The sequence below is a fragment of the Penicillium macrosclerotiorum genome, assembly GCF_028827735.1.
Source record: "Penicillium macrosclerotiorum strain IBT 26536 chromosome Unknown utg000008l_segment0_segment0, whole genome shotgun sequence".
Classification (NCBI taxonomy): domain Eukaryota; kingdom Fungi; phylum Ascomycota; class Eurotiomycetes; order Eurotiales; family Aspergillaceae; genus Penicillium; species Penicillium macrosclerotiorum.
This window is the reverse complement of record NW_026643087.1, coordinates 754,734-777,792: the sequence shown is the minus strand read 5'-3', so window position 1 is coordinate 777,792 and position 23,059 is coordinate 754,734. Positions and strand designations below refer to the sequence as shown.

General features: G+C 49.1%; 8 protein-coding genes across 8 annotated transcripts; 5 read left to right on the top strand and 3 right to left on the bottom strand.

The window, feature by feature from the left end:
• Nucleotides 1-133: 133 nt before the first annotated feature.
• On the bottom strand, nt 134-1,628 carry N7462_008471 (uncharacterized protein; the record flags this gene model as incomplete). The annotated part of the gene is made up of 4 exons (XM_057080186.1): nt 134-1,037; nt 1,088-1,155; nt 1,214-1,357; nt 1,410-1,628. 4 exons carry the CDS (start codon nt 1,626-1,628, stop codon nt 134-136), a joined length of 1,335 nt encoding a protein of 444 aa, XP_056930514.1.
• A 1,076-nt stretch (nt 1,629-2,704) lies between these two features.
• Nucleotides 2,705-3,771, bottom strand: N7462_008470 (YeeE/YedE family protein; the record flags this gene model as incomplete). The annotated part of the gene is made up of 2 exons (XM_057080185.1): nt 2,705-3,412; nt 3,484-3,771. 2 exons carry the CDS (start codon nt 3,769-3,771, stop codon nt 2,705-2,707), a joined length of 996 nt encoding a protein of 331 aa, XP_056930513.1.
• A 1,042-nt stretch (nt 3,772-4,813) lies between these two features.
• On the top strand, nt 4,814-6,294 carry N7462_008469 (FAD-dependent oxidoreductase; the record flags this gene model as incomplete). Its single annotated transcript, XM_057080184.1, is given in 2 exon segments — nt 4,814-5,076; nt 5,094-6,294. The coding sequence occupies 2 exon segments, from the start codon at nt 4,814-4,816 to the stop codon at nt 6,292-6,294; spliced, it is 1,464 nt and encodes a 487-aa protein (XP_056930512.1).
• A 478-nt stretch (nt 6,295-6,772) lies between these two features.
• N7462_008468 (uncharacterized protein) lies at nt 6,773-8,243 on the top strand (the record flags this gene model as incomplete). The annotated part of the gene is made up of 3 exons (XM_057080183.1): nt 6,773-7,306; nt 7,366-7,563; nt 7,635-8,243. 3 exons carry the CDS (start codon nt 6,773-6,775, stop codon nt 8,241-8,243), a joined length of 1,341 nt encoding a protein of 446 aa, XP_056930511.1.
• Nucleotides 8,244-10,109: 1,866 nt separating this feature from the next.
• On the top strand, nt 10,110-15,009 carry N7462_008467 (uncharacterized protein; the record flags this gene model as incomplete). Its single annotated transcript, XM_057080182.1, has 3 exons — nt 10,110-10,448; nt 10,529-13,111; nt 13,183-15,009. The coding sequence occupies 3 exons, from the start codon at nt 10,110-10,112 to the stop codon at nt 15,007-15,009; spliced, it is 4,749 nt and encodes a 1,582-aa protein (XP_056930510.1).
• A 1,263-nt stretch (nt 15,010-16,272) lies between these two features.
• N7462_008466 (MAC/Perforin domain-containing protein) lies at nt 16,273-17,777 on the top strand (the record flags this gene model as incomplete). The annotated part of the gene is made up of 3 exons (XM_057080181.1): nt 16,273-16,316; nt 16,495-17,252; nt 17,380-17,777. 3 exons carry the CDS (start codon nt 16,273-16,275, stop codon nt 17,775-17,777), a joined length of 1,200 nt encoding a protein of 399 aa, XP_056930509.1.
• Nucleotides 17,778-19,534: 1,757 nt separating this feature from the next.
• Nucleotides 19,535-21,638, top strand: N7462_008465 (aspartate--tRNA ligase MSD1; the record flags this gene model as incomplete). Its single annotated transcript, XM_057080180.1, has 2 exons — nt 19,535-19,721; nt 19,804-21,638. The coding sequence occupies 2 exons, from the start codon at nt 19,535-19,537 to the stop codon at nt 21,636-21,638; spliced, it is 2,022 nt and encodes a 673-aa protein (XP_056930508.1).
• A 138-nt stretch (nt 21,639-21,776) lies between these two features.
• On the bottom strand, nt 21,777-22,597 carry N7462_008464 (uncharacterized protein; the record flags this gene model as incomplete). Its single annotated transcript, XM_057080179.1, has 2 exons — nt 21,777-22,452; nt 22,530-22,597. 2 exons carry the CDS (start codon nt 22,595-22,597, stop codon nt 21,777-21,779), a joined length of 744 nt encoding a protein of 247 aa, XP_056930507.1.
• Between the last annotated feature and the right edge of the window lie 462 nt (nt 22,598-23,059).

The window sequence follows — 23,059 nt, the reverse complement described above, 5'->3', positions numbered from 1 at the left end:
CTTCTAGGGAGATAAAATTTATCATTTCGTCACTCTAGTCTCCGAGAAGAAAAATGAACCAGGATAAAGACTTTAAAAGTGTTGCTATTGATCGAAAATTTTTATTCTTGGGTATTTGAAAACACATTTCTATTTAACGCTTCCAGGGTATTGGCACTGGCGATGAAGAAGATGCCTCATAATGAGGCGACAGTGTCCCCGAGGGGACATCGCCAGTTTCTATACTTGAATATAGGTTGATATTCAGGTCTGGCAAAGGTAGATCGGGTGTGGCAGCGGCTTTTGATGGGTGTATTGGTGGATGGCACTCTCCTCCATCGATGTGGATATCCTCTGGAAGAATAGTGTGCAACTCCACATCAGACCAGGTTGCTTCAACTGTGCGCTGACCTCTCAGAATGCGCTTGATGTTGAGCATTGTGCTGTAAATAACTCCGTCGCTAAAAGCAGGTTTCATCTGGGGAATCTCATCTGGTTTCCTCTGATCAGTACCCTTTGAAGCTAGCCCGGCAGACACATACCTCCCTGTCAAGGAAGGGAACGCGCCGAAGCATCGCAATACCCCGGTCAAACACATGCGACCAAGAGCTACATCGATTTGCACGCTGGTATCGACTTGATCGGCAAAACCGGACGGATTGACTGAAAGCGCAGCTAGGACTTTTTGGGCCCCGCGGTAGCTTAAACCATATGAAGTCGTACAGGCGGCGTCGCGGAGGGTGCAAGTCAGTCTGGTTCGATTCGAGACGTCGTAGTCGGGCACCCCAAAGAAGTAATGAGGTAGGTGTCTAGCCATCACCACTGTCATATCGTTTGGGGTCATGAAGAAAGGTTCCTCGTTCTTGCACTCCATTCCACAGTGGCCTGTCCAAAGAACATCCCAGTCATGGCCATATGGGGAGCCAGTGAAGTTCGAAGGGGTACCTTGGAGGGCTCGTGTTGCGAGAGCAAGGCTCTGCACCTGCGCTTTGATGCCGAAATCCCAATCGATGTCGTCTTCAAAAATAATGGCACTATCTAGTCCCTCTGCAACTATTCTTCACAGGTGATCAGCGCAATCATTCAAACAGACTGGCTTCCCCCCTACCTTTGGGCCACATTTACATGGGCTCGCCGACAGGCATATTCCGTGTCCGACTGATCATAGTTCCAGTTCTGGTATTTCGTTAGCGCTTAAGTGAAAAGGAATGTGTCTATGTTCTCGAGAGCTCACGTAGGGATAGGTTTTCGGGTTGACTGTTTCTGGATCTACTCCATCAACAAAGTCAACCGTGAGCCCGGTTACCGATGAGCCCAAGCTGATGTTGTCACGCTTGTCAGTTCGGCTTGGTAGGTTGATGACGAAAATTTTGCCAAACTAGACCGTCGATCAGTGATCAATCCAAACAGGTTGGTTCATATTGACCTACTCCGAGAGTTTTATTTTGAGTATTGGCTAGGTCGTGCCATAGCGTCTGGTCCTGCGAAGGCTTTTGCTCTTCTAATGATTGCCGGTCAATCTCAAATGCCCTTTGCTCTGTCCCCCGCGCAGATGGGCCATTCAAGCTCAGCCAGGTCAAGCCGATGAAGGTGATCCCAAACCCAATCAAGATCCTTTGAACCAAGTGAGGTTTGATCATCATACCCATGTTGGCTGGGTATTTCTACAGGGCACCCTTCAACCCGAACAGAGAGCAAATCCACTCCCTCCGCCGTCATAGAGACCAAGACAGGTTAAATAAAAAAAAGCCATGAGACGCAGATCCCAATGCCGCAGGTAATGAATGGGGCAGAAAGTGCGCCATGCCCCACATATAGAAGAAAAGCTGCCTTATGAGAACAGAGATCCTATGCATTTTGGCCCCCTTCTCCACCAGCACCCCATCGTCTTGAGGCTTTGCGGCTCCCAACAGCTCGCTTACTTGATCTCGGTCGCCAACCGGCCAACACCTGGTTATCGAATGCCATCTGAATATTAGCGCCGCAATGGCCGTCGTGTTGGTGGTGGTGTCTCTACTACTCGGGCTTTAGAATTTCTCATGTGCTAATCAAATACCACATGTGTGTATGGATTTTGTCCTCCTCGTCAACCTGAGCTTGAGTAGTCTATATTATAAGAAACTCTGCTGGTGATCAGAACTTTCTTTCAAAAACTTGCAGCTTGGCCTGGGTGATATTGACGCTGCTAGATGTTTCTATCTTTTCTATCCTGGCATCGCAGGGCACCTTGATTGACTCCACCGATGCGGACGGACCAACATTATTCCAACACCAAAAATTCCTGGAGTCAGCCTCGAAAGTGATGCGCGAAAAAGAAGACTCTGGACTCCGGAAATTTGATTGACCGGATACAGGATCGTCGATATTCCCAGTTCTAGATTATTGATGTAGTCTGCAAGTCATCTGGTAGGCGGTCCGAGCGACTGATTCACGCACCAATAATGTGCCTTCGGAGTGAGACCGTAAGACCTAAATGAACGCCCAATCAATGTTTAATAGAACAGACCATGACAACACGCTCACAAGATCTTCGAAAACTTCAACTTTAAAACTTAAACATCGATAAGCAATCTGAACCTTCAAGAATTAGCTGATATCGACCTTCTTATTATTTGCTTCGGGGCCAGAATGAGAAGAAGCCCTCCATGATTTACTTGTATGGAAGTTCAATCAGACGGTGATCAACAAAATGCATTTTAGTATCTATTTCGTTTATCTGCACACCTCACAAGTAGATGTTCCCGAGGATATATCCGGCCATCGTACAAATCCCCCAGGTCGGCTGAAGAGCTGTGCGTAGCAGAGCGGGACCAGGACATATCCCCTGCAAGCCCCAGGCAACTCCAAATGCGATTGCACCGGTCACAAACCGCCAATCGATATCGGCGGTCGTGGCTGTAGGCAATCTCCACCGGTCGGCCAGGGTAGGTGATGCGCTTGGCTTGCCCTTCTCTCCCGCCTGGCCTGGCTTTTGAGACAGATACGCAACAAGCGAGGGGCCAAGGCCGAAGAGAATAACCAAGGCTAACGACGGATCCCATCGATGAGGATCCGTAAGGATGGCAAAAAACCCTAGAACTTTGCCAGCATCTGCCATTCCTGAGATCAGAAGACCAAGCCCGAACTCAAGACCGGCTAGATAAGAGAAGAGTGTTCGAGACTGCTTAGATGCATGGAGGGTCTTCGGGACTACAAGAAAGTTCGTGATGGTGGCAAGAAGTACGGAACCAGCCATGAAGACCAGCTCCGATGACGATGGGTACACGGGTGTGTAGCATGGGATAGTGCCACAGGATGGGATGTTCGATCCACCGAATGCAAAATTGGCCGTGAGCAGGGCCGTCGTGAAAAAGAGAGCCGTGGCAATGAACGAGCGCGGAGAGAGACGGGAGAGACCGCACAACATGTGGCCGGAAGTACAGCCACGGCCATTCTAGATGGTTGAATCGTTAGCTCTGACTCGGTGTCATTCTTCCGACTCCATCGGTTATCTATACGACTTACTTTTGTTCCCCACCCCAACAGAAAGCCTAGCCCTAGTGTTGCCGCGACGGAGGCCAGAGAATGAGGAGCCGGCGAATAACTTGGAATCAGGGAGGGCGCGAGCAGATACACGGGCAGAATACTGGATACGAGCCCAGCAATGATAGGGACATTCTCGTCGTTCGGGTTGAAGACAGACCCGGAGATGAGAGATGAGATTCCAAAAACAGCGCCATTGTGGAAGAGCAGGCCTGAGGAGCCTTGGGATAGCAACAAGGCGCCCAAGGAGGTATGGATAGGTGTGAACATGATCGGGTGTCTGTGAAGAGAGCGAACTGAAGTGGTGAATTAGACTTTATGGCACCGGTCGGTTGATGTCATGGGAGCTCGCTTGGCTAACGAGACAAAAACCGTGTTAATCGTGAAGGGAAGATAGAGACGAGTGAAGAATTGGAGACCACGCAAGATGAACGACTAGAATTCCCCGAACCAGACGGTAGAGGCCGAAGAAGCCGATGTCCATGAGGGTTCCCGAGGGGGCAAGCACGAAGCTTTGGCACATTCTTGCGACGAGGGATTGCCGGATTCGGGGACCACTGCAGATGGTCCCCGAGCCGAGTTCTCCGCGAGGGCAACCGAAAGACGAAGGATCCAACTTGGAGGGACAAACATGAGGTGTTTTATCTGTCAATTCGTTTACTTATCAAACCGGTTGGAATCGCAATCCGGGGGAAAAGGAAACCGAAGGGCTTGGTGGGTCGCGTTACACCCGCGCCTGCAGGTGTTTCCGAATCCAAGCCACCGGAAGTATAGAAAGTATAGAACGCATAAGAAGAAGAACAAGTATGGAAGGTGTATGGAAGAAGCCCGGACTGGTTCTATGTTGGAATACGACCCTATAGACCCCATAGACAAGATATCTGGGACTCATAGTACTCCAATCACTCTCCAGAACATGTCCCGATCATCGCAATATACGAGAACTTATCATACCATAAGGAACAACTCACCCAGCCTGTATTCTCGCCTATCATTCACTGTATTCCTCATGTTTGTTTCATGGTGCTGTTGATTCCACATCCCTCAAGAAATGCGGGAGTTGAGGTCCAAGGGAAGGTGTGCATTCCAGAAGACCTGCATTCCAAGAAGGGGCCTGGCCAGAATATTCGCCGCCGCCTACTCACCTCTCCACACTTTGATCGCGACCTCCAAGTTCTTTCGTTCTCGAGGAACTTGACTCCATCTACGTCAACAAGGTCGCTACTCCAGGCCTCTCCTTGTTCATTTCGCTCACCGTCTGGCCTGAAAATCAAACTATCTGCGGGAGCCCCTGCGGTCACGGCCGTCAAACATGGGGAATACCCACAGCATTGCGGGCCATGACTGCTTTATGGCAGCAGTCAGCCACAATCCAGGTCTGGTTGCGTTCAACGGTGATCCGTTTTTCCACTCACGCGTACCCCCGCTTTACAATACAAACGTCCCAGTGACCCCTGCGCTGGTGACGTTTCCTGAGACATCGTCTCAGGTGGCCCAGATCGTGCAATGTGCCGCAGCGAATGGCTACAAAGTACAGGCTCGGAGTGGTGGCCACAGCTACGGCAACCATGGCAGGTGAACACGCTGTTCAGGTTTCACGCACATTCTAATGTCATCTCTTTCCCAGGTCTCGGTGGTGAAGACGGGGCAGTCGTGGTTGATCTAAGGAACATCCAACATTTCTCGATGAATCCCAGAACTCACTGGGCCACTGTGGGGGCAGGCACTAACCTGGGAGACCTTCACACGCGCCTGCAGAATGCCGGTGGCCGAGCAGTGGCCCATGGTACCTGTTTAGATGTTGGAATGGGCGGTCATTTCACCATCGGTGGCCTCGGTATCATGTCACGGGAATGGGGACTCGCTCTGGACCACATCCAAGAAGCGGAAGTCGTCCTGGCCAACGGTACCATAGTGAGAGCCAATCATGTTCACCACCCAGAGGTTCTTTTTGCAGTCAAGGGCGCCGCAGCTAGTTTCGGCATCGTCACCGAATTTGTGCTTCATACGCATGCTGTGCCCACACATGCAGTCCAGTATTCATACACATTCAACGCAGGAAATACGACTCAGAAGGCACAGGTCTTCAAGGACTGGCAAAATTTCATCTTCACCAAGAATCTCACTCGCAGAGTCTCAAGCGAATTGGTGGTTTCGGAGCTTGGCATCATCTTATCGGGGAAGTTCTTTGGATCTCTGTCCGAATGGAAGTCCTTTGAGATGCACAAAAATTTCCCACCGGCTAATAAGGGAAATGTAATCACCTTGACTGATTGGTTAGGTATGATCGGCAGCGAAGCCGAGAACATCATCCAGCAGGTCGGTGGTGCCATCCCGTGTTCGTTTTATGCCAAGTCCATGTCCTTCACCGACGAGGACTTCATCACCGATGATGTCGTGGATAAGCTCTTCGAGTACATTGACAGTGCCGACAAAGATACCCTTGCTTGGTTTATCATCTTCGATCTGGAAGCTGGTGCCACCAACGATCCCCCTGTTAATGCCACGGCCTATGCCCACCGTGAGGCTGTTATGTGGATGCAGTCCTATGCAATCAACCTTTTCGGACCCGTCTCGGACAAGACCAAGACTTTCCTCAATTCAATCAACAATGTCATCTCCTCATCTCGTCCCAATACGTCATATGGCGCCTATCCAGGATACGTTGACCCGCTCTTACCGGATGCCCAGCGATCCTACTGGGGAGCCAACCTCCCTCGGCTGCAGCAGATCAAAGCTGAGATTGACCCATACGACATATTTCATAACCCGCAGAGCGTTCAGCTCACATAAGATTACCATTGAGGCTTGCTGCACTCCTTAAACCTTATCACCAGATTTTGCCTATGACTGAAACACGAGACAATCACGACCAGAAGGCCGTGCTTTGTATCATTATCTAAACAATCTGTTTTTCCCAATGTATAATACTTATCTCATATTCATATTGAATATTCCAACCAGAAAAATTGCACAAGCCTATTAATACACTGAGACCACGATGAAAGTAAATGTTATCTTCCCATACTTCACGAAGCCCGAGAAAGTTGAACTTCAACTTGAATGTGAAAGTTCGACTTCAAGTTGTACTGCGCTTACTCAGCTTCGTGGTGTAGTTTAGTCAGGACTCATCCGCCGTTGTCAACTTCCCCCGACTTATTATACCCATGAGCTTTTTCAAATCGGGTTGGAACTGTTGGTCAATGGATCACTTAGAAGTATCCTCCTTATTGGCCTTGCGAAATCTAGATGGGCGTTGGTATCGGCGACCATGAAGCGCTCTCGGAGCACGGAAAGCGGAGATTCCAGCCAGCCACAACACGCACAGCAAGCTCCGTTGTTATCTAGCCTGAATGCACCAGTCTCTCCACCACAGACGAGAAAGAGCATCGTCCTCACACGCAAAGATCGACGAGAGGAAAAGCTGAGATCGAATTCATCTCAGCAACAAGTCATCCATGACATCGCAGCCATCGAAGCAGGCCAGATCGAAGTCACTGATCATCTGGGCATTCTTTCAACTAGCTTAGGCCGTTGTGCTCGTCCAATATCCGAGTCACCAGATGTTCCAAGAATTCCAATCGATGAGTGGGCCAATCTATACCGCCGCAATGCACATTCAGAAGGACGTCACTTTGTAGTCCATCAACACGACCATCCTGTCGCAGGACCTCACTACGATCTTCGACTTCAGTTCTCCGACACCAGCTCTGTGAGTTGGTCAATTATGTATGGGTTACCAGGCGATCCAAATAGCGAAAGACTCAATCGCAACGCAACCGAGACCCGGGTTCACTGCCTCTGGGTATGACGAGCTGCTTCTCTGTGATACTCTTTTCAGCAAGAGAGGCTAACGCGCTGCAGAATCACCTTATAGAGACTGCATCCACCAAGACTGGTAGCATGATCATCTGGGACACAGGGGAATATGAAATATTACCTTATAATGCGGAGTACTCTCAACCGGAGACCGATGATTCTCGTTCAGACGTTTCAGATGACTCGATCGAACCAGGATCTAGAATTCCTGACAGCGTGAAGCTTCGGGAAGCATTTAAAAATGTATGTATCTAAACTTTCATCTTGTTCGGCACTCTTCAGCACTTGCCATGTCCTGATTTTGGCCTACTTAGCGCAAAATACGACTTCGGCTGCATGGAACCCGACTTCCAAAAGACTACACAGTTCTTCTTCGCATGGACAAATCAACCAATTATGCCCGGCCTATACGAAGAGGCCCCAAGCGTCGTAGGCGTGTCCTACAGTCAACACTGCCCGCACCTCTACCATCTTCCTCGTCAGGGGGCTCTCCATCTCCTCCCCCTGATGATCGAACCCACTCGACCCATCCACCAGAGCAGGCAGCAACACGCGAGTCGGAAGCAGACCAGGCAAACCACTCCGATGACGACATCAATCTCCAAATCCAGAAAAACAATGCGTACCCTGGATCCTACAATACCATCGACTCCATTCATCAACGACGCTGGTACCTCAGCTTAGACCGCGAGAGTTCCGGCTTCGAACCCAAACGATACCTGGATGAAAATAAGAGACCGAAGAAACAGTGGGTCCGGAGCGTCGGAGCCGGTCGGCGGCAATCAGGATTCGAACCTTTCTATGTCCGCGGGCCCGATGCCGAACAGAGTGTTGTGACGGGCCGCCGAGGCCAAGATGTCCTGAGTGATGAGAGTGTGCGAGACTTCATGCCGAGAAAAGGGTGGAGACCGGTTTTGAACTGAGCTCTTGAGCTCGGCGTTTTGAGCCGTATTTGGGAATTCGGAGGACGGGTGGTGCGTACGTCAACGACCCACTGTTAAGCAGGTCAGAGATGAGCATAATTTGACTTTCTCAATTTGAGTATGGAATGAAGTTTGTAACTACACACTCGAAGAGAGAGGTCAAGATGTGGGATGAATGTTGTAGGCAAGAAGAAGGAACGACTTGTAGGGCTAGTTTTCGAGATTCGTAGTGTAGTGGCACCCATTAAGCTTCTTTTGAGCCCGTCTCAAATCCAGTGATATTCCAACAATGGATGATCAGAAGAACGCAGCTTCAGGCCATCTGAGGTCTGGGTTTCATTCCTCTTACAGATGTTCGTATGTCAAAACATTGAATTTAAGAAGTTCAATGATACGTGATTTCTAGATCTCCTTCTACATCTGATTGATGTCCCCCAGCCTGATGGGAGTGAAGTCTACCTTATATCACAATGGACGGTCGCCAGCTGCGAAATTGTTAAATTTGAGACCTAAGTCCTTATTTGAAAAGACCGTTCTACATGTATGCCGGTGTTGGATCCATGAATAGGGTGGGCACGAGGTTCGGGATCAGAGGGGTCAAGGGGTCACTGGCCCTGTAAGGGGGATTGAAATAAAATAAGACAGGATTCGCTGGTCAGCTCCGGGTAATGTAGAGATACTCTGAGTAGATTTGAAGGGCTATAAAATGATGTCAACCTTGAGGGGTCAAGGTCAGTCCACTAGGCTCGAAACTTGTAAACTCTGTAGGGTTTACGATGAATTTTGAACAGCTACTAGAAGAATCAGTTGCGTTAATCTTAGACTCATGACTTCCGTAAATCAATACCTTCGAACCATTTGAGGCTACCAGACACAGGATAGCTCATTCCAGGCCCAGTAGTAAGCTTGACGGCGCTGTTGTCAGATGTGGTGAAAGCACGTTATCGAACGCCTGATAAACGAGACCCCCGTGCACCTGACTCTCGACTTCTATTTCCCACCGATCTTTTTCCCCTTCTTCTCGATGCTCCCTGCTTTCCCTGAACTATGTATATGATTCATCGTGCTTTGACCCACTTATGTCTTTACGATATGCACTTCCTTCGGACCTTAGGCACTGTGCCGCCGTTCCAGTCCCACTAGTGCCCCCCGTACTCCCCGGCGGGTGAGCGCCGCTCGAGCACACAAGCCTGCTCCACTCATGATCAACACTAATCAGCGCGTACGTACCCTTGCCGAAAGGAGTCCCCGCCCCTGTTGGATTTCCAACTTTCCTACTACGAACATGCAGCCAGTGGGAGCCGTGAGTCATTCTCCGTCATATCGTCCAATGAAGATGATTTGATGTCTCCGAAAGGCTCCTCACCGTTCTTTAATCGCCCCCTCCTGGTGGCTGACTTCTGACCCTCAGACCGCCGGCTGGCTGCACACCGAGCATGATACCTGCATGGGGAGCATTATCGACTGAGGCATCGCAACTATGGCTTTTGAAGGAAGCACTGCCCGATGATCGAGGACACTACGATGCTGCAATACGAAATTCGTGAACCAGGGGTTGACTCACTCACGCCCTCGCCAGTACCAAAGGAGCCAACGGCGAAACAACTTGAACCAAACTGGCGGGAGGCGAAGCGTTCCCCGCCCAGCGCGTGGATGTCACCTCGCAATCCAATGGGCCGTGGACCGCCCTTTAAGCAATACATGTACTTAGAGACCCGCTTCGGACGACCATTTGGGACTAGAAGGAGGATGACTGTGATCGCGATAAGATGAGCGCTTGGATGATGTACTCTTTTTCTCCACCCTTTCCCTCCCGGTTCTATTTTCTTTTCTCTCCATCCACATCCTTCAGTGGTGATATGAGGAATGCCCCCTAACGCCGATGTTGCGTCCACAGTGGCAGGTGCTGTTGCCGCATTTCTAGTTGCCCTAGACAGTATCCCTGCCATCAAAAGTATCGCCGATCGGATCGTGCGCAGATCGCCTCTGCCGAATGAACACGATCTAGCCAAGACAGTTTACCGCGATGAAGATGGCGAAGCCTCGGTGGAATCAATCCGAGCGTTTTCAGATAAATGGCAGCGTGTAGTGATTGCTGTGTTCACCGCCGTTGGTTTCATCGCAACTCTGGCCCTGGCGATTTTCATAACCTTACATTACCGCACGCACTATATTGTCCGGGCGTGGTTGCAGTTGGGAATATGGGTATGTGAATGCTGTCAAAGCAGGTTGTTCTCTGTATCTTTGAAAAAAAAATCTATGATTGACCGAGCGTTCAATATCAGGTGTTGCTCTCCACACAAGCAGTTGCGTTCTTCACTGAACCCCGGCCAACCCATCGATTTCAACTTGGTCAGTTCTCATTTGGTGGCAGTCTGATTGCTATCGCATTCACTGGAATCGAAATCCGCGTGGCATGGATCTCCCATAGTTTGATCCTTCAAGAGCAAGTATGGGTAGCGCTGGTGGCTACCCAACTGACCAGCGCATTGCTACGGGCCCTGTTTAGCTTGCTTCTTCCACGCCGGCCAGATGTTTTCTATGATGGTAAACTTGTGGATCGTGAATACACAGTTTCGGCTCTGGGCCGTTTCACATTTTCGTGGGCCGGCAGCCTGCTCAGCTTCGCCGTAAAGAACCGCACGCTATCTCTCGATGATCTACACAAGCTACGAATGAACAAGCGGGCAGCGAGCGTTCGGGCGAGGTTCGAAAAGGCCAGAAAGTCGCGCAAGATCTGGAAAGCAATTATCATTGCTCACTGGGACTCGCTTATGTTTCAACTCTGCTTGACTGTTATAATTGCCATTCTCAGTTTCGGCCCCCAGACCGCTCTGTTTAATATCCTTGGCTCGCTAGAGGCCCGCGGGACCGAGTCATTCCATCCTTTACAGATGATTCTATGGGTTCTGGCGCTTGGAGGGCTGATGCTGCTACACTCAAGCTTTGAGGCATGGCTCTTCTGGGCTGTGTGCTCGAAAGTATTCGTACCTATGTATGCCGAACTTTGCGCGGTTGTCTTTGCCAAGTCAATGCGTCGAAAGGATACCAAGGGCACAAAAAAGTCCAAAGGAAAGAATGAAGCGACGGATTCCGGAAAAGCACTGCTGAAAGAGCAGGACGAGAATGAGGAAGACGATGAAGCATCGTTGAAAAAGAGCCGACAGAGTATCATCAACCTGGCTGCGGTCGATGCGAGACGTGTCTCGGACTTTAGTTCCTGGGGCTATCTCATTCCCTTTGCAATGTTGAAGGTTATCATTGGTTGCAGTTTCTTGGTCAAGATCCTCGGCTGGCGCAGTGCCTTTGCCGGCATTGCTGTCTCCTTACTGGTCACTCCTCTCAACGTTTATGCCGCTAAGAAATACACCGGTTCTCAGGATAAATTGATGAAGCTGAGAGATCAAAAGATGGCGATTGTTACGGAGGTGCTTCAAGGAATCCGCCAGGTGAAATTCTCAGCATTGGAGCAGCAGTGGCAGGATAAGATTGGCCGCGCGCGAGATTCAGAACTCCACGCTCTGTGGATCTCATTCATGTATGACGTGGTTCTTCTGGCAATTTGGATCCTCGGCCCTATCGGTCTTTCTGCGGTTTCATTGACAGTATATGCGTTCATCCATGGTGGGCTATCAGCCTCTGTTGCTTTCACAGCGATGTCTGTTTTTGGTGCCTTGGAAATGTCCCTTGCTATTCTGCCTGAGCTCATCTCCAATGGTCTGGAGGCCATGGTCAGTGCCGATCGTATTGACGTTTATTTGGGCGCGGCAGAAAAGATCGTCAATACCGTCCCCTCCGATAGCATCGCGTTTGAGGCCGCGTCGGTGGCGTGGCCTGCAGAGCCGGAAACAGAAGAAGAAAACGAGGAAAATAGATTCATACTACATGACTTGAATCTGGAATTTCCGAAGAAAGGTCTGAGTGTTATTTCTGGAAGAACTGGATCTGGAAAGAGCTTGCTCCTCGCCTCCATCCTTGGCGAATGTGATGTTCTCTATGGAACAGTCAAAGTGCCCGTGCCACCCCCAATCAAGGAACGTCATGACGACCGTGTGACAAGTGCAAACTGGATCATTGATTCGGCAATTGCATATGTTGCACAGATTCCGTGGATCGAGAACGCAACTATCAGAGACAATATCTTATTCGGTCTCCCCTATGATGAAAAACGGTACCAGGCAACTCTCTTTGCGTGTGCGCTCACAAAGGATTTGGAGATGCTGCCCGATGGTGAACTCACAGATATTGGCGCGAACGGTGTCAACCTGAGTGGTGGTCAAAGATGGAGAGTTTCATTCGCCCGAGCACTTTATTCACGAGCGGGAATCCTCATCATGGATGACATCTTTAGTGCACTGGATGCCCACACTGGCCGGCATGTCTACGAACACGCACTTACTGGTGATATCGGACGAAACCGAACTCGAATTTTGGTCACTCACCACGTTGCCCTTTGTCTTCCGAGAACTGACTACTCCGTTCTTTTGGAAAATGGCTGCATCAAATATGCAGGCACTATTGAAGAGCTCAGAAAGGAAAATCACTTGGATGATATTCTTCGAGAAGAGGAAGCCGCCACCAAAGAAGACCAGAGAGTTACCACTGAAGAATCCGCTGCTATCGATCCGGAGCAGACAACATTGCAAAAGGTCATTTCCAACACATCGCACCAAAAACCTGCTGCTGAGCAAAATGATGGGGTGACAAAGCAGTCTTCTCCTAAGAAGTTCATCGAAGATGAGAAACGAGAAGTTGGACATGTTCAACTCTCTGTGTATAAGACTTATTTGTCAATGGGTGGTAGCCTTCTTTTCTGGATTATCACTGTGTTGGTTTATCTCGGGTATTCTTCGCTGATGGTAGGACGGGTAAGTTCTAACACATTATATTTGTTGTACCACTTGATGTCTATGGGTATCTAATACTTTCACATGAACAGGCTTGGTGGATTAATGTTTGGACCAGCCAGACATCCAGCACGCAAGCTCAGCATTCTCATCCAGAGCAATTCCGGACTCTTCTGCAGCACACAATGACCCGAAATGTTACAGCACAGGAGGATGATCATCTGCGGCTGTACCTTGGCGTTTACATTGGGATCTCGGTCCTCGCCTGTGCTATTGGAACTGCACGGTTTTACTGTATTCTATCAGCAAGTGTGCGGGCATCAAGGAATCTGTTTAATCGATTGACGTTCGCCATACTTCGTGCGCCATTGCGATGGCTCGATACCGTTCCCCTCGGTCGAATTCTCAACAGATTTACCTCTGACTTCCACATGATCGATTCACGAATTGGATATGATCTTGGATTTCTCACAGGCCACGTCTTGGAGGTGTGCGGCATTTTGGTTGCCGGTATCCTTGTGTCTCCACTGGTGATTGTTCTGGGGGCTATACTGTTGGCGACATGTACAAAGCTAGCGGCGATCTACTTAGCTGGCGCAAGAGAAGTCAAACGATTGGAGAGTACAGCAAAGAGTCCCGTTTTCGAACAATTCGGGTCCAGCTTGACTGGCTTGATAACCATTCGAGCTTTTAGTAAGAGTGAGACTTTCATTGACCTCATGTATGGCAAGATCAACGCCCATGCGCAGGCTTGGTGGACCATGTGGCTCTTTAATCGCTGGCTCGGCATCCGCATGAATGTTGTCGGGGCAGTTTTCTCGACACTCACTGCAGTACTTGTGGTTTCGCTTCCGGGTATCTCGGCTTCGCTCGCTGGCTTCGCGCTCAGCTTTGCCCTACAGTGCAATTCCGCCATTGCCATGGCTCTTCGGCAATACGCCAATATCGAGCTAAACATGAACGCCACGGAGCGCATCATTGAATATTCTAAAATTGAGCTCGAGAACCAGGGTGGCATCGATGCCCCTGCCGCCTGGCCGACGGAGGGCCGGCTGGAGGTCAATGATCTGGTCGTGGGCTATGCCCCGGAGCTGCCTCCTATTCTGAAGGGTCTCAGCTTCACAGTCGAGAAGAACCAGCGAGTCGGCGTTGTCGGTCGTACTGGCGCAGGCAAATCGTCTTTGACTCTTGCGCTCTTCCGTTTCCTCGAAGCCCGGGAGGGCCAAATCCTTATCGATGGCTTGGATGTCTCAAAGATCAAGCTCCACGACCTGCGCAGCCGCTTGGCAATTATTCCCCAGGATCCTGTACTGTTTTCCGGGACCGTGCGCACGAATCTAGACCCATTTGACGAATACAGTGATTCGGAGCTGAACGATGCCTTGATGCGTGTGCACTTAATTTCGACAGAAGTGGATGACGATGAGACCACCTTGACGTCTCAAGTTGCGACACCGCGTCCATCGAGCACGACCGGCGCAACAACACCCGATACCGCCACTGCGCACCAAGTCAATGCAAACATCTTCACCTCCCTCTCCGCGCCAATCTCTGAAGGTGGGCTGAACCTCTCGCAGGGCCAGCGCCAGCTTCTCTGTCTAGCGCGAGCTATCGTCTCTCGACCCAAAATCATGGTGTTAGACGAGGCCACCTCGGCCGTGGACATGGAAACCGATGCACTGATCCAGCAGTCCATTCGCGCCGAGTTCGGCCGCAATGCGACTACGTTACTAGTTATTGCTCATCGGCTGAGCACAATTGCTGATTTCGATCGCATCCTTGTAATGGATGCCGGCAAGGCGGTTGAGTTTGGAGCACCGAAAGATCTGATGGCGATTGAGAATGGAGTATTCAAGAATTTAGTGGACAATAGCGGCGAGAAAGCGGTATTGGAAAGAATGATCGCTGAGTCGAACTGATGAAAAAAAGGGATCATCTTTGATTGGCGTTTTTGCGTTTAAAAAAGTGTATAGAGACTGATTCAGACTGTGAAATGACCATGGCGATAAACAATACTCCAGATTTCTAGATCTAGAGATGTAGCTGTGAACGAAAACGGTAACTGTCGAATGTCGACGATGATACTTTCAAGTACCCGCTATTAGTTCTGTCTATGTACTTCTCCACCACATTCAGTCTTGACAGACTGCGTGTGTAGTCCAAGCTTTGAAGTGGACTTCACATTCAACTCCGCAAATACCCCAAGACTAATGCTAGCCATTAATCATCTTTCTTGACTTTCAGCGCGAATCCACGCTTGGAAAACCCCGATAGCACATAGTTCCGTGTGCTCGCGTTTCTAGCCATTCTCGGCAGTGCTTACCTTATTTTTTTTTAAAAAAAGTTCAGCTAGCCTCTCTTCGCTTTCTAAGTGATGCGCCCTTGGCAATTCTCGCATCGGCTTGAATAGTCATGGTCCCAGGAGACTAGACCTTCGGAGCTCCCGTCTAGTCAGATGATCTCGTTTGGTCCGCTCGGCAGCACTTGCAGGATTGGTAACCGAGTTAGTTGTTGCAGTTTTGGCTGAGATTCCATTTGGGTATATATGTTGGAAAGTGTGATTGATGGAGGTTTCTGATGGAACATTGACAAATTCTATACCAATTTTGATGTCCCATATTCGTGATTGGCTGCTGCTGAGGAGACCCCGTCTTGATTATTAAGGCTGTCACGTCCCTAATTGGACCTTCGGATTCATCTCATTGGTGCACCATCGTCTATTATCGCCAAATATCTATCTTTCAATGGCATTAGGAAAAATGAGCGACGAAGGCTACTCAGCTATCTCATCGCACAGACATCTCTGGAAGAGGAACTTGAACCACGAACAAATATTTATTAAAACTGCTGGTAACCCTACAGAAATCATCATTAGGATTTCATCTAAGAAACTCCTTGTCGTCACCCAGAATCATTATCCAGAATCATTATCTCATCTAATTCGCAATGGCCCCCAAAAAGGGTGTTCCCTTTAACGACGCCTGTCTACTTGGTCAAAGTGTAACACTACTCCCAGGAGGTAGGTCCTTTCCGTAGTCTCAATTCCAACTCGACAACTCGATGGACCCTTGGATTCTGCTTCTCTTGCCCGTTTTTCAACATTTTCATATCAATGTCGACCTGGTGGATGTCCCGGCTAATCTGAAGCATCGCTCACTATAGAACATGGTCCACTATAGAACATGATCCTTTGGACCTGGACATCGCAGATTGTGATAGACACACTGTAATTACGCTGGCAGAGGACATAAAACAGACAAATTTTGCAGACGAGAAAATTTATCTACTCCCCACGAACGTCCAAGTGATAATGGTGAACCGCAAGACAGAGATTAGTTCGCTGAAAGTCGAAAGTGGGGATGACATGGCTCGTGAACTGGAAATCAGTGCTTCAATCAGTGCAGTTATGCAGGTTTCTCAGCAAGCGCTTCTGCTCAATACAATTACAGCACAAGCCTCAGCCATAGTAGATACTATGCCCTCTGTGATGTGGCTCATACGTCGTTCAGCCTGGTGCTTAAGGATCCTGAATTTACCGACTCGAGAATCAACCAGAATCTGGTGGAGGAAGCCAAGAAATTGCCCGAATGGGCCGAAACTAATGACGTTTATCGCCAGTACGTGAAGTTCTTCCGCAGATGGGGGACCCATGTCATCAAATCGTGCACCTTCGGAGCTCGATATCAACTGAGAGTAGAGAGCGATGCGAGCAAGTATACTTCAAAGCAAATATTTCAGGCTCATGTCTCCGCAGAATGCAGCTTCGTGGCCCAGGCTAAAGCTGAGGCAGGCATCAAATCCACTAGCGATTACAGCAACTATCTCAATTCTCGTAGCTTCAATGCTAGAGTGAAGGGTGGGAGCTCCAGCTCAAATTTGATCCTGTCCCGAAAACCCGATGATCCGGAGAAATATGCAGCGGCGTTCGACGAATGGGCAAGGAGTCTTGATAATGCCCTCTCAAGCAATCTGATTGATGCTCGGCTCGACAGTGTCGGCAACTTGCTTCAGAATAGCTCCGTGGAGGAACACCGCGCGGTTGCAGGCAAGCTTGTGAAAGCTCTGGAATACCTAGCTTCCATGCGAAAATGTGAAGGATTCCTCAAGATTGATGCACGCCAAAAGACAACCGATCTACTCTTTTCACGTGGACTCGAGCTAAGTGGCCCCCGGGTATTTTGGTCTGGAAAGGAACCCAGAGCGCTTTTCTAAAAGAGATCATAAAAAGCGACACAGTTCCTATAATTGATTTTGAACGGGTCCAGCTGCTAGGAGCTACTCTGCGTGAGGTGTCTTCAAATTCGTTGGAGGCCTATGTCAACTATCCTACTGCTACAGCCGATTCCAGTTTGGATCGTTCTCGAAGGTTACTCCCTCCGGGTCCTTCGCAGGCCAACAGGCGATTGATATATATGTTTCTATCTCGATACTCACCCCACCTGGCCCTGTCAGGGTGAAGCTATCAGTTCTTTCGGGGGATGCCACGACCACGGCTTTGGATCTATCGCCAGGCGGACCGACTTTGAGTACTGGTGTGCTACCTTCATTCCCGGCATTCAAGGATTACACATTTCCCGCGACTTCGCTCTTTGTACCTCGCGTCCATTTCGCACCTCTAAACATCGGCCCTGTTTCCAATGCTGGAGCGGCTCAATTGCTGAATATCGCTCAGAATATCAAAGAGTGAGCAAGCTAGTCGACCACTGTGAGCGCCTTTCTATCTCTGCTTCTGTATCTTGTTTGTTTGTGTCTTGCAGAGCGACTGTCTAGATTATGGAAGTCAATAGTGTCAGGAGAAGATTTACTGCAATGTATTCTTTTATCCGTATACCAGGCATGACGTACATCAACTATTTATTCTAATCTTTAAGTCAACTAATTGATTCTTTTAGTGTCTTTATGCCGAGGCGATATGAAGACTTAGTCACATGACAGTGCAATAGAGCGCCAACCCCCAAACGACAAGACTAATAGGGTGTGGTAATTGACAGGTCCCAATATTACAAGTTTCAAATTATGATAGGGAAGAGGTGAGACTAGTGGGAAATTATGCGAGGAGGACTGGAGAGTAGGACCCATAAATTAGCTTTCACCTCACGATGATACACTAATCATATCTGCCCTCAGCGTGGGTGGGGTGTACCCAATAGCCAACTCACGGAGTGGACTGGCCACCAAGAAAAATGTTTCTATGGATTCGACCACGTGTTTATAGGTTGTCCCGAGTTGTATGAATGCCATATTTCATGTCGTTTAAACCCTACTGTACCAAGTTTGTAAAACAAGTATTATATTATTTCTGATAGTCTACCTTATCCTCAACTCGAAGAGCTATATTGCGTTTTGAGTTCACGTAGGCCTAGTTAAATAAAATAGCGCGGGATATTTGTCGGGTTTCCCGCTGTTATAACGACCTGAAGGGTTATAGCGCCCCTCTTCTAGTTACATTGATACATGTCTTGATACGTGTTGTATATCCATGATACTGAATAAGGCCGATTTTGCCTATAGTACGCATGTCCAACGTCTAAAATGCGAGATAGAGTGAAATAGATCGATTGCCCCTATCGAGTGAACAGCCCTTTTTTTTAGCCAGGTTTCCGTAGGATTTAACTCCATAGCTATCCTAGTCTATAAAGGCGAAGACTCTTTCATATGAGCCATCTATGGACTGCTCTTCAAATGACTTGGGATGATGTGCGGAGAAAGGGGATGATAGCGCATATTTATGGCAGTTTCAGTGTAAAATACATTCTTGACGTCTCGCATATATTTTGTAGAATACAATTTCTAATTTGATGAAAAGGTCTACAACAAAGACATAGCAAATATATCCGATCACGGCCTGTAGCACTCGGCTTTATTATCTGATAGAAAATTCGCAAGAGTATGGAGTTATGGCTATTTTCAAATATTGCTGTATGGGCGGAACAGCGAAGGCTTGTCATCAAAGCGTCTCTTTAAACGGCAGTCAAGTCTGTCCGGAGAACCACCTTTCCAAGCTCCGATCTTCTCGCTTTCCAACAATCCGTGGGCCAGCCAACGGGAAACACCATCAAGTTTTAAAAATGGGTCAGAGATGCCTTAATCGCGTCCGTGAATTAACAAGGTGGGTGTGCCGAACGCCTCGATCACTCTCCCTCCGTCCCGAGTCCCGCAGCCCTTGAGCCCCGAAAGGAGAGCCACGGGTCTCAGAGAGGAGAAATTAATCATATAGAACACACTAGGCTTTCATCATCTAAAACCAGTCAGTATGGTAAATTTATTGTAGTTTCATCGTGGGTAGGGACTCACAAGTATAAAACTTGGAAGGATGAAGAAGAAAAGAAAAAAATTGCGGGAAGATTCGCGCTAGTTATAGGTCTGCGCTAGGCCGCTTTGGGCGGGCGGAAGCCGCTGCTTTTTCGAGTTGCGCAATCTGAAAGTTGAACATCGGCAGGCATCATGCGGTTGGCAGGCGTGCAGCTGCCTTTACGGCTTCGGTCAGGCTTGACGCCTTACACACCTCAATCGGCACGCCTATGGCAGAGGCAATTTATTGCGACCAAGCATTTCCATCGCCCGGCATGCCTACGCGAGCCGCATACTCCGCGAGAGCTTCCTAGCTTTATGGAGGCTTACAAAACAGCTGGTGAGTAGAATATTGGGGATGTCAATTAACTCAATCGCGATCTTTATAGATCAATTGCTAACCAGCCATACTGTTAATCTAGTGGAATTCCCCTCTGCCACACACGACTTCGAGTCTTTCCTCTCGCAGGCCGAGCCGAATATCGAAGTTGTCCTACACGGCTACCTGGGTCAAAGAGCGGACCTTTCTAAGAAGCTCTCCTTCGTGCGCCTTACAGACCCTTCCATGAAGTACAGTCTACAGATAGTTGGGTTTGCCAAGAATGATGCGTTCGAAAAGCTCAAGGCTATCAACGCCAATAGTCCTGTCGCTGTGCGCGGCACGGTACAACAGAAAAAAAGGAAGGCTTCCGAGGAATCTGGGAAACCTGAAGACTCATGGGAACTTGCATTGGAAGATATCCATCCTCTCAACGACTTTCCGAAGGAGATAATTATGACACCGGAAACCGTCTTTGCACCAGAGCAGCGGTACCTTCAACTTCGATCGGATGCCGATCTGCGTGACGCGCTGAGGTTCCGAGCGCAAGTACGAAATACTTGCAAACAGGAATTAGAGGAGGGCTGTCAACCGGCGTTTGTGGAAATTGAAACTCCCTTGTTGTTTAAGTCGACACCGGAAGGAGCTCGGGAGTTTTTGGTCCCAACTCGTCGGGCAGGATTGGCATATGCTTTGCCTCAAAGTCCACAGCAGTACAAGCAGATCCTGATGGCAAGTGGTGTTCATCGCTACTACCAGTTTGCCCGCTGCTTCCGGGACGAGGATCTTCGAGCTGACCGACAGCCGGAGTTCACCCAGCTCGATTTAGAGATGTCTTTCGCAAAGGGCGACGATGTGATGCGCACCATTGAGGGTGTCATCCGTCGCCTTTGGGCCAACCTGATGAAAGACTCTGCGCCCGAGGGTCCTTTCCGTCGTGTATCATATCAGGAAGTCATGGCAAAGTATGGCTCCGACAAGCCAGACACCAGATACGGCATGGAGATCTTGCGACTCGATCATCTGCTTCCAGTTGACCTGGTCATGAAAATTTCGCCCCTGAGCGAACCAATTGTCGAAGCATTTAAGCTTGAAAGCAATGACAACGATCCTGCTGAGACACTCAAATTCATCACTCAGTTCCTCGACTCCCCAGCCGGCGCGCCATTCAACAACAACCCTGATGGTGGCCCCGGGGTCTTTGTATACAATGGAAAGCAGCCCCTCTGCGGCTTGCAGCCCTTCGGTTTTGAAGCTGCAGAGCAGGTGGAGGAGTTGCTCGAGCCTGACCACGGCGACTTGATCATTCTTCAAGCTCGTCCGCGTGCCCCCTTCTCTGGCGGCTCAACACCCATTGGTGATCTCCGCCGTGCACTTCACGCACATGCAGTTTCGACAGGCTTCAAGAATGCCCCCACTGGCTTTGATTTCATGTGGGTTGTCGACTTCCCGCTATTCTCGCCCTCTTCCGATAGCGAGCCCGGTCAAGGTGGCGCCGCAGGCTTCTCATCTACTCACCACCCCTTCACTGCTCCCAAGACTGCTGCTGACGTGGATCTCCTGCTTACCGATCCTACTCAAGCCGTGGCAGACCATTATGACCTTGTTGTGAATGGCGTTGAACTGGGCGGTGGCAGCCGTCGTATCCATGATGCAGCAGTTCAAGAATTTATCCTTCGTGACATTCTGAAGATGCCTGCCGAGCGCCTTGCTGACTTCTCGCATCTGCTTGATGCCCTCCGCGCAGGGTGTCCGCCTCACGCGGGTCTAGCTCTTGGTTTCGATCGTCTCGTTGCAGTCATGCTGGGCAAGGAGTCTGTGCGGGACGTCATTGCGTTCCCGAAGACTGGCAAAGGTGGCGATGATGCCATGGTTCGGGCACCTAGTCTCATGACCGAGGAGGCATTGCAGACCTATCACCTCAAGCTGAGGGAGTGATATAGATATTATCATTTCTGGCTTGCAGGCTTTGTACTATTTGTGTACCATAGATTAAGATACCCGGTGACAATCTCCGATCAATATATGAGATTCTCAAGATCATGCAGTGTTCAATAGCTATCGATACAGAGTTCTTTAAGAGCGAAGTGATTCAAGTACAGCCTTCCCAGGCGATTGTACTAAAATTTCGATCCATAGGAAGTGCCTCAAAAGGTGGAGGGATTCGGTCAATTGGTATGCTCCATAAGATTTCACGTCAATCCTCAGCAAGGCCAACGATGAAGTATCATCATCAGGACTTGCAAATGCTATTGCGCCAATAACAAATAGCCATAATCGCAAATCTGATGGCACTTCCGAGGTCCTCAGGCTCTGAAGGCAAGCCCAATATTTTTGAGGAAAGTGTCGCTGTGGGAGCTTTACATTTTCAAAGCGAAGAAAGACCAAATATGAGAATGCCAAGAGTCCAAGACGAACCGCCTCATCAAGCGAGTTGTGGTCGAAACTCTCCAGAGCCAGCAGACGGTACATGACGGAGGCCATTGTGTTGAGTAGGATCTCTTTTGACAGACGGCGCTTGCGTTCAGTAACCGAGTTGATTGTCGAGCAGAAATTTCTCATGGCTGTCCAGGCATGAACCAGGTCTGTATTGATCTTCAAATAAGTCGGGTCCCACGACATGTCTGTTTCATCTATATCCCGGTGTCCTGGTATCAGTGGTCCAAGCTCATACGGTATTAGGGGCTCTTTAGCGTGGTTCTGGAAGAAAATGGGCTGGGTTCCTTGGAAAAGTGCTATTCCCAAATCGCACCTGTATCTTGGTCAGTTTCAAATATCAATCTGAAATAAATCAATCGTGGTATGTTTGGTGTTGTGGGGATGACATACTTTAACATCTCCATGATCAACTTGGGATTATAACCGAATGCCTTTAAGCCTCCTCTTACGTCAACCATGTTTCTTAGGCCTCTCAGATGGTATCTAGCAGTTTCATTTTCATTCACAAAATGCGCATGCATGGCTAGACACACGATCACCAAAATCGTGGAGTCTGAGTACTTGATCTGTTCCCCTTGAGCACACAATCTGTCGCGAAGCAACCGAAGAGCAGCGTTTTGGTGTGTCAGGGTCATTTTAGTTGCGACTGGTTGTGGTTGTGGAGAAACAAGGCCGAAGTATGCTTGACACGAAAAGACTATCGCATGGAGGTATACGGCGTCAAAGGTCATCAAGTCAAAATAAAATGTATCGACCTTTTCTTTTCTGTGGAAATCGACGCAGGACTCTAGAGGGTACATAACTTAGGAGACTATCATCAAGCCATTGTGAAAACAATTTATAAGCGTAGCCCCAAAATGCCATTCAGAGGTATAGACTCACACTTCAAGACATCCCGTATTAGCTGCGGTGCCACAGGG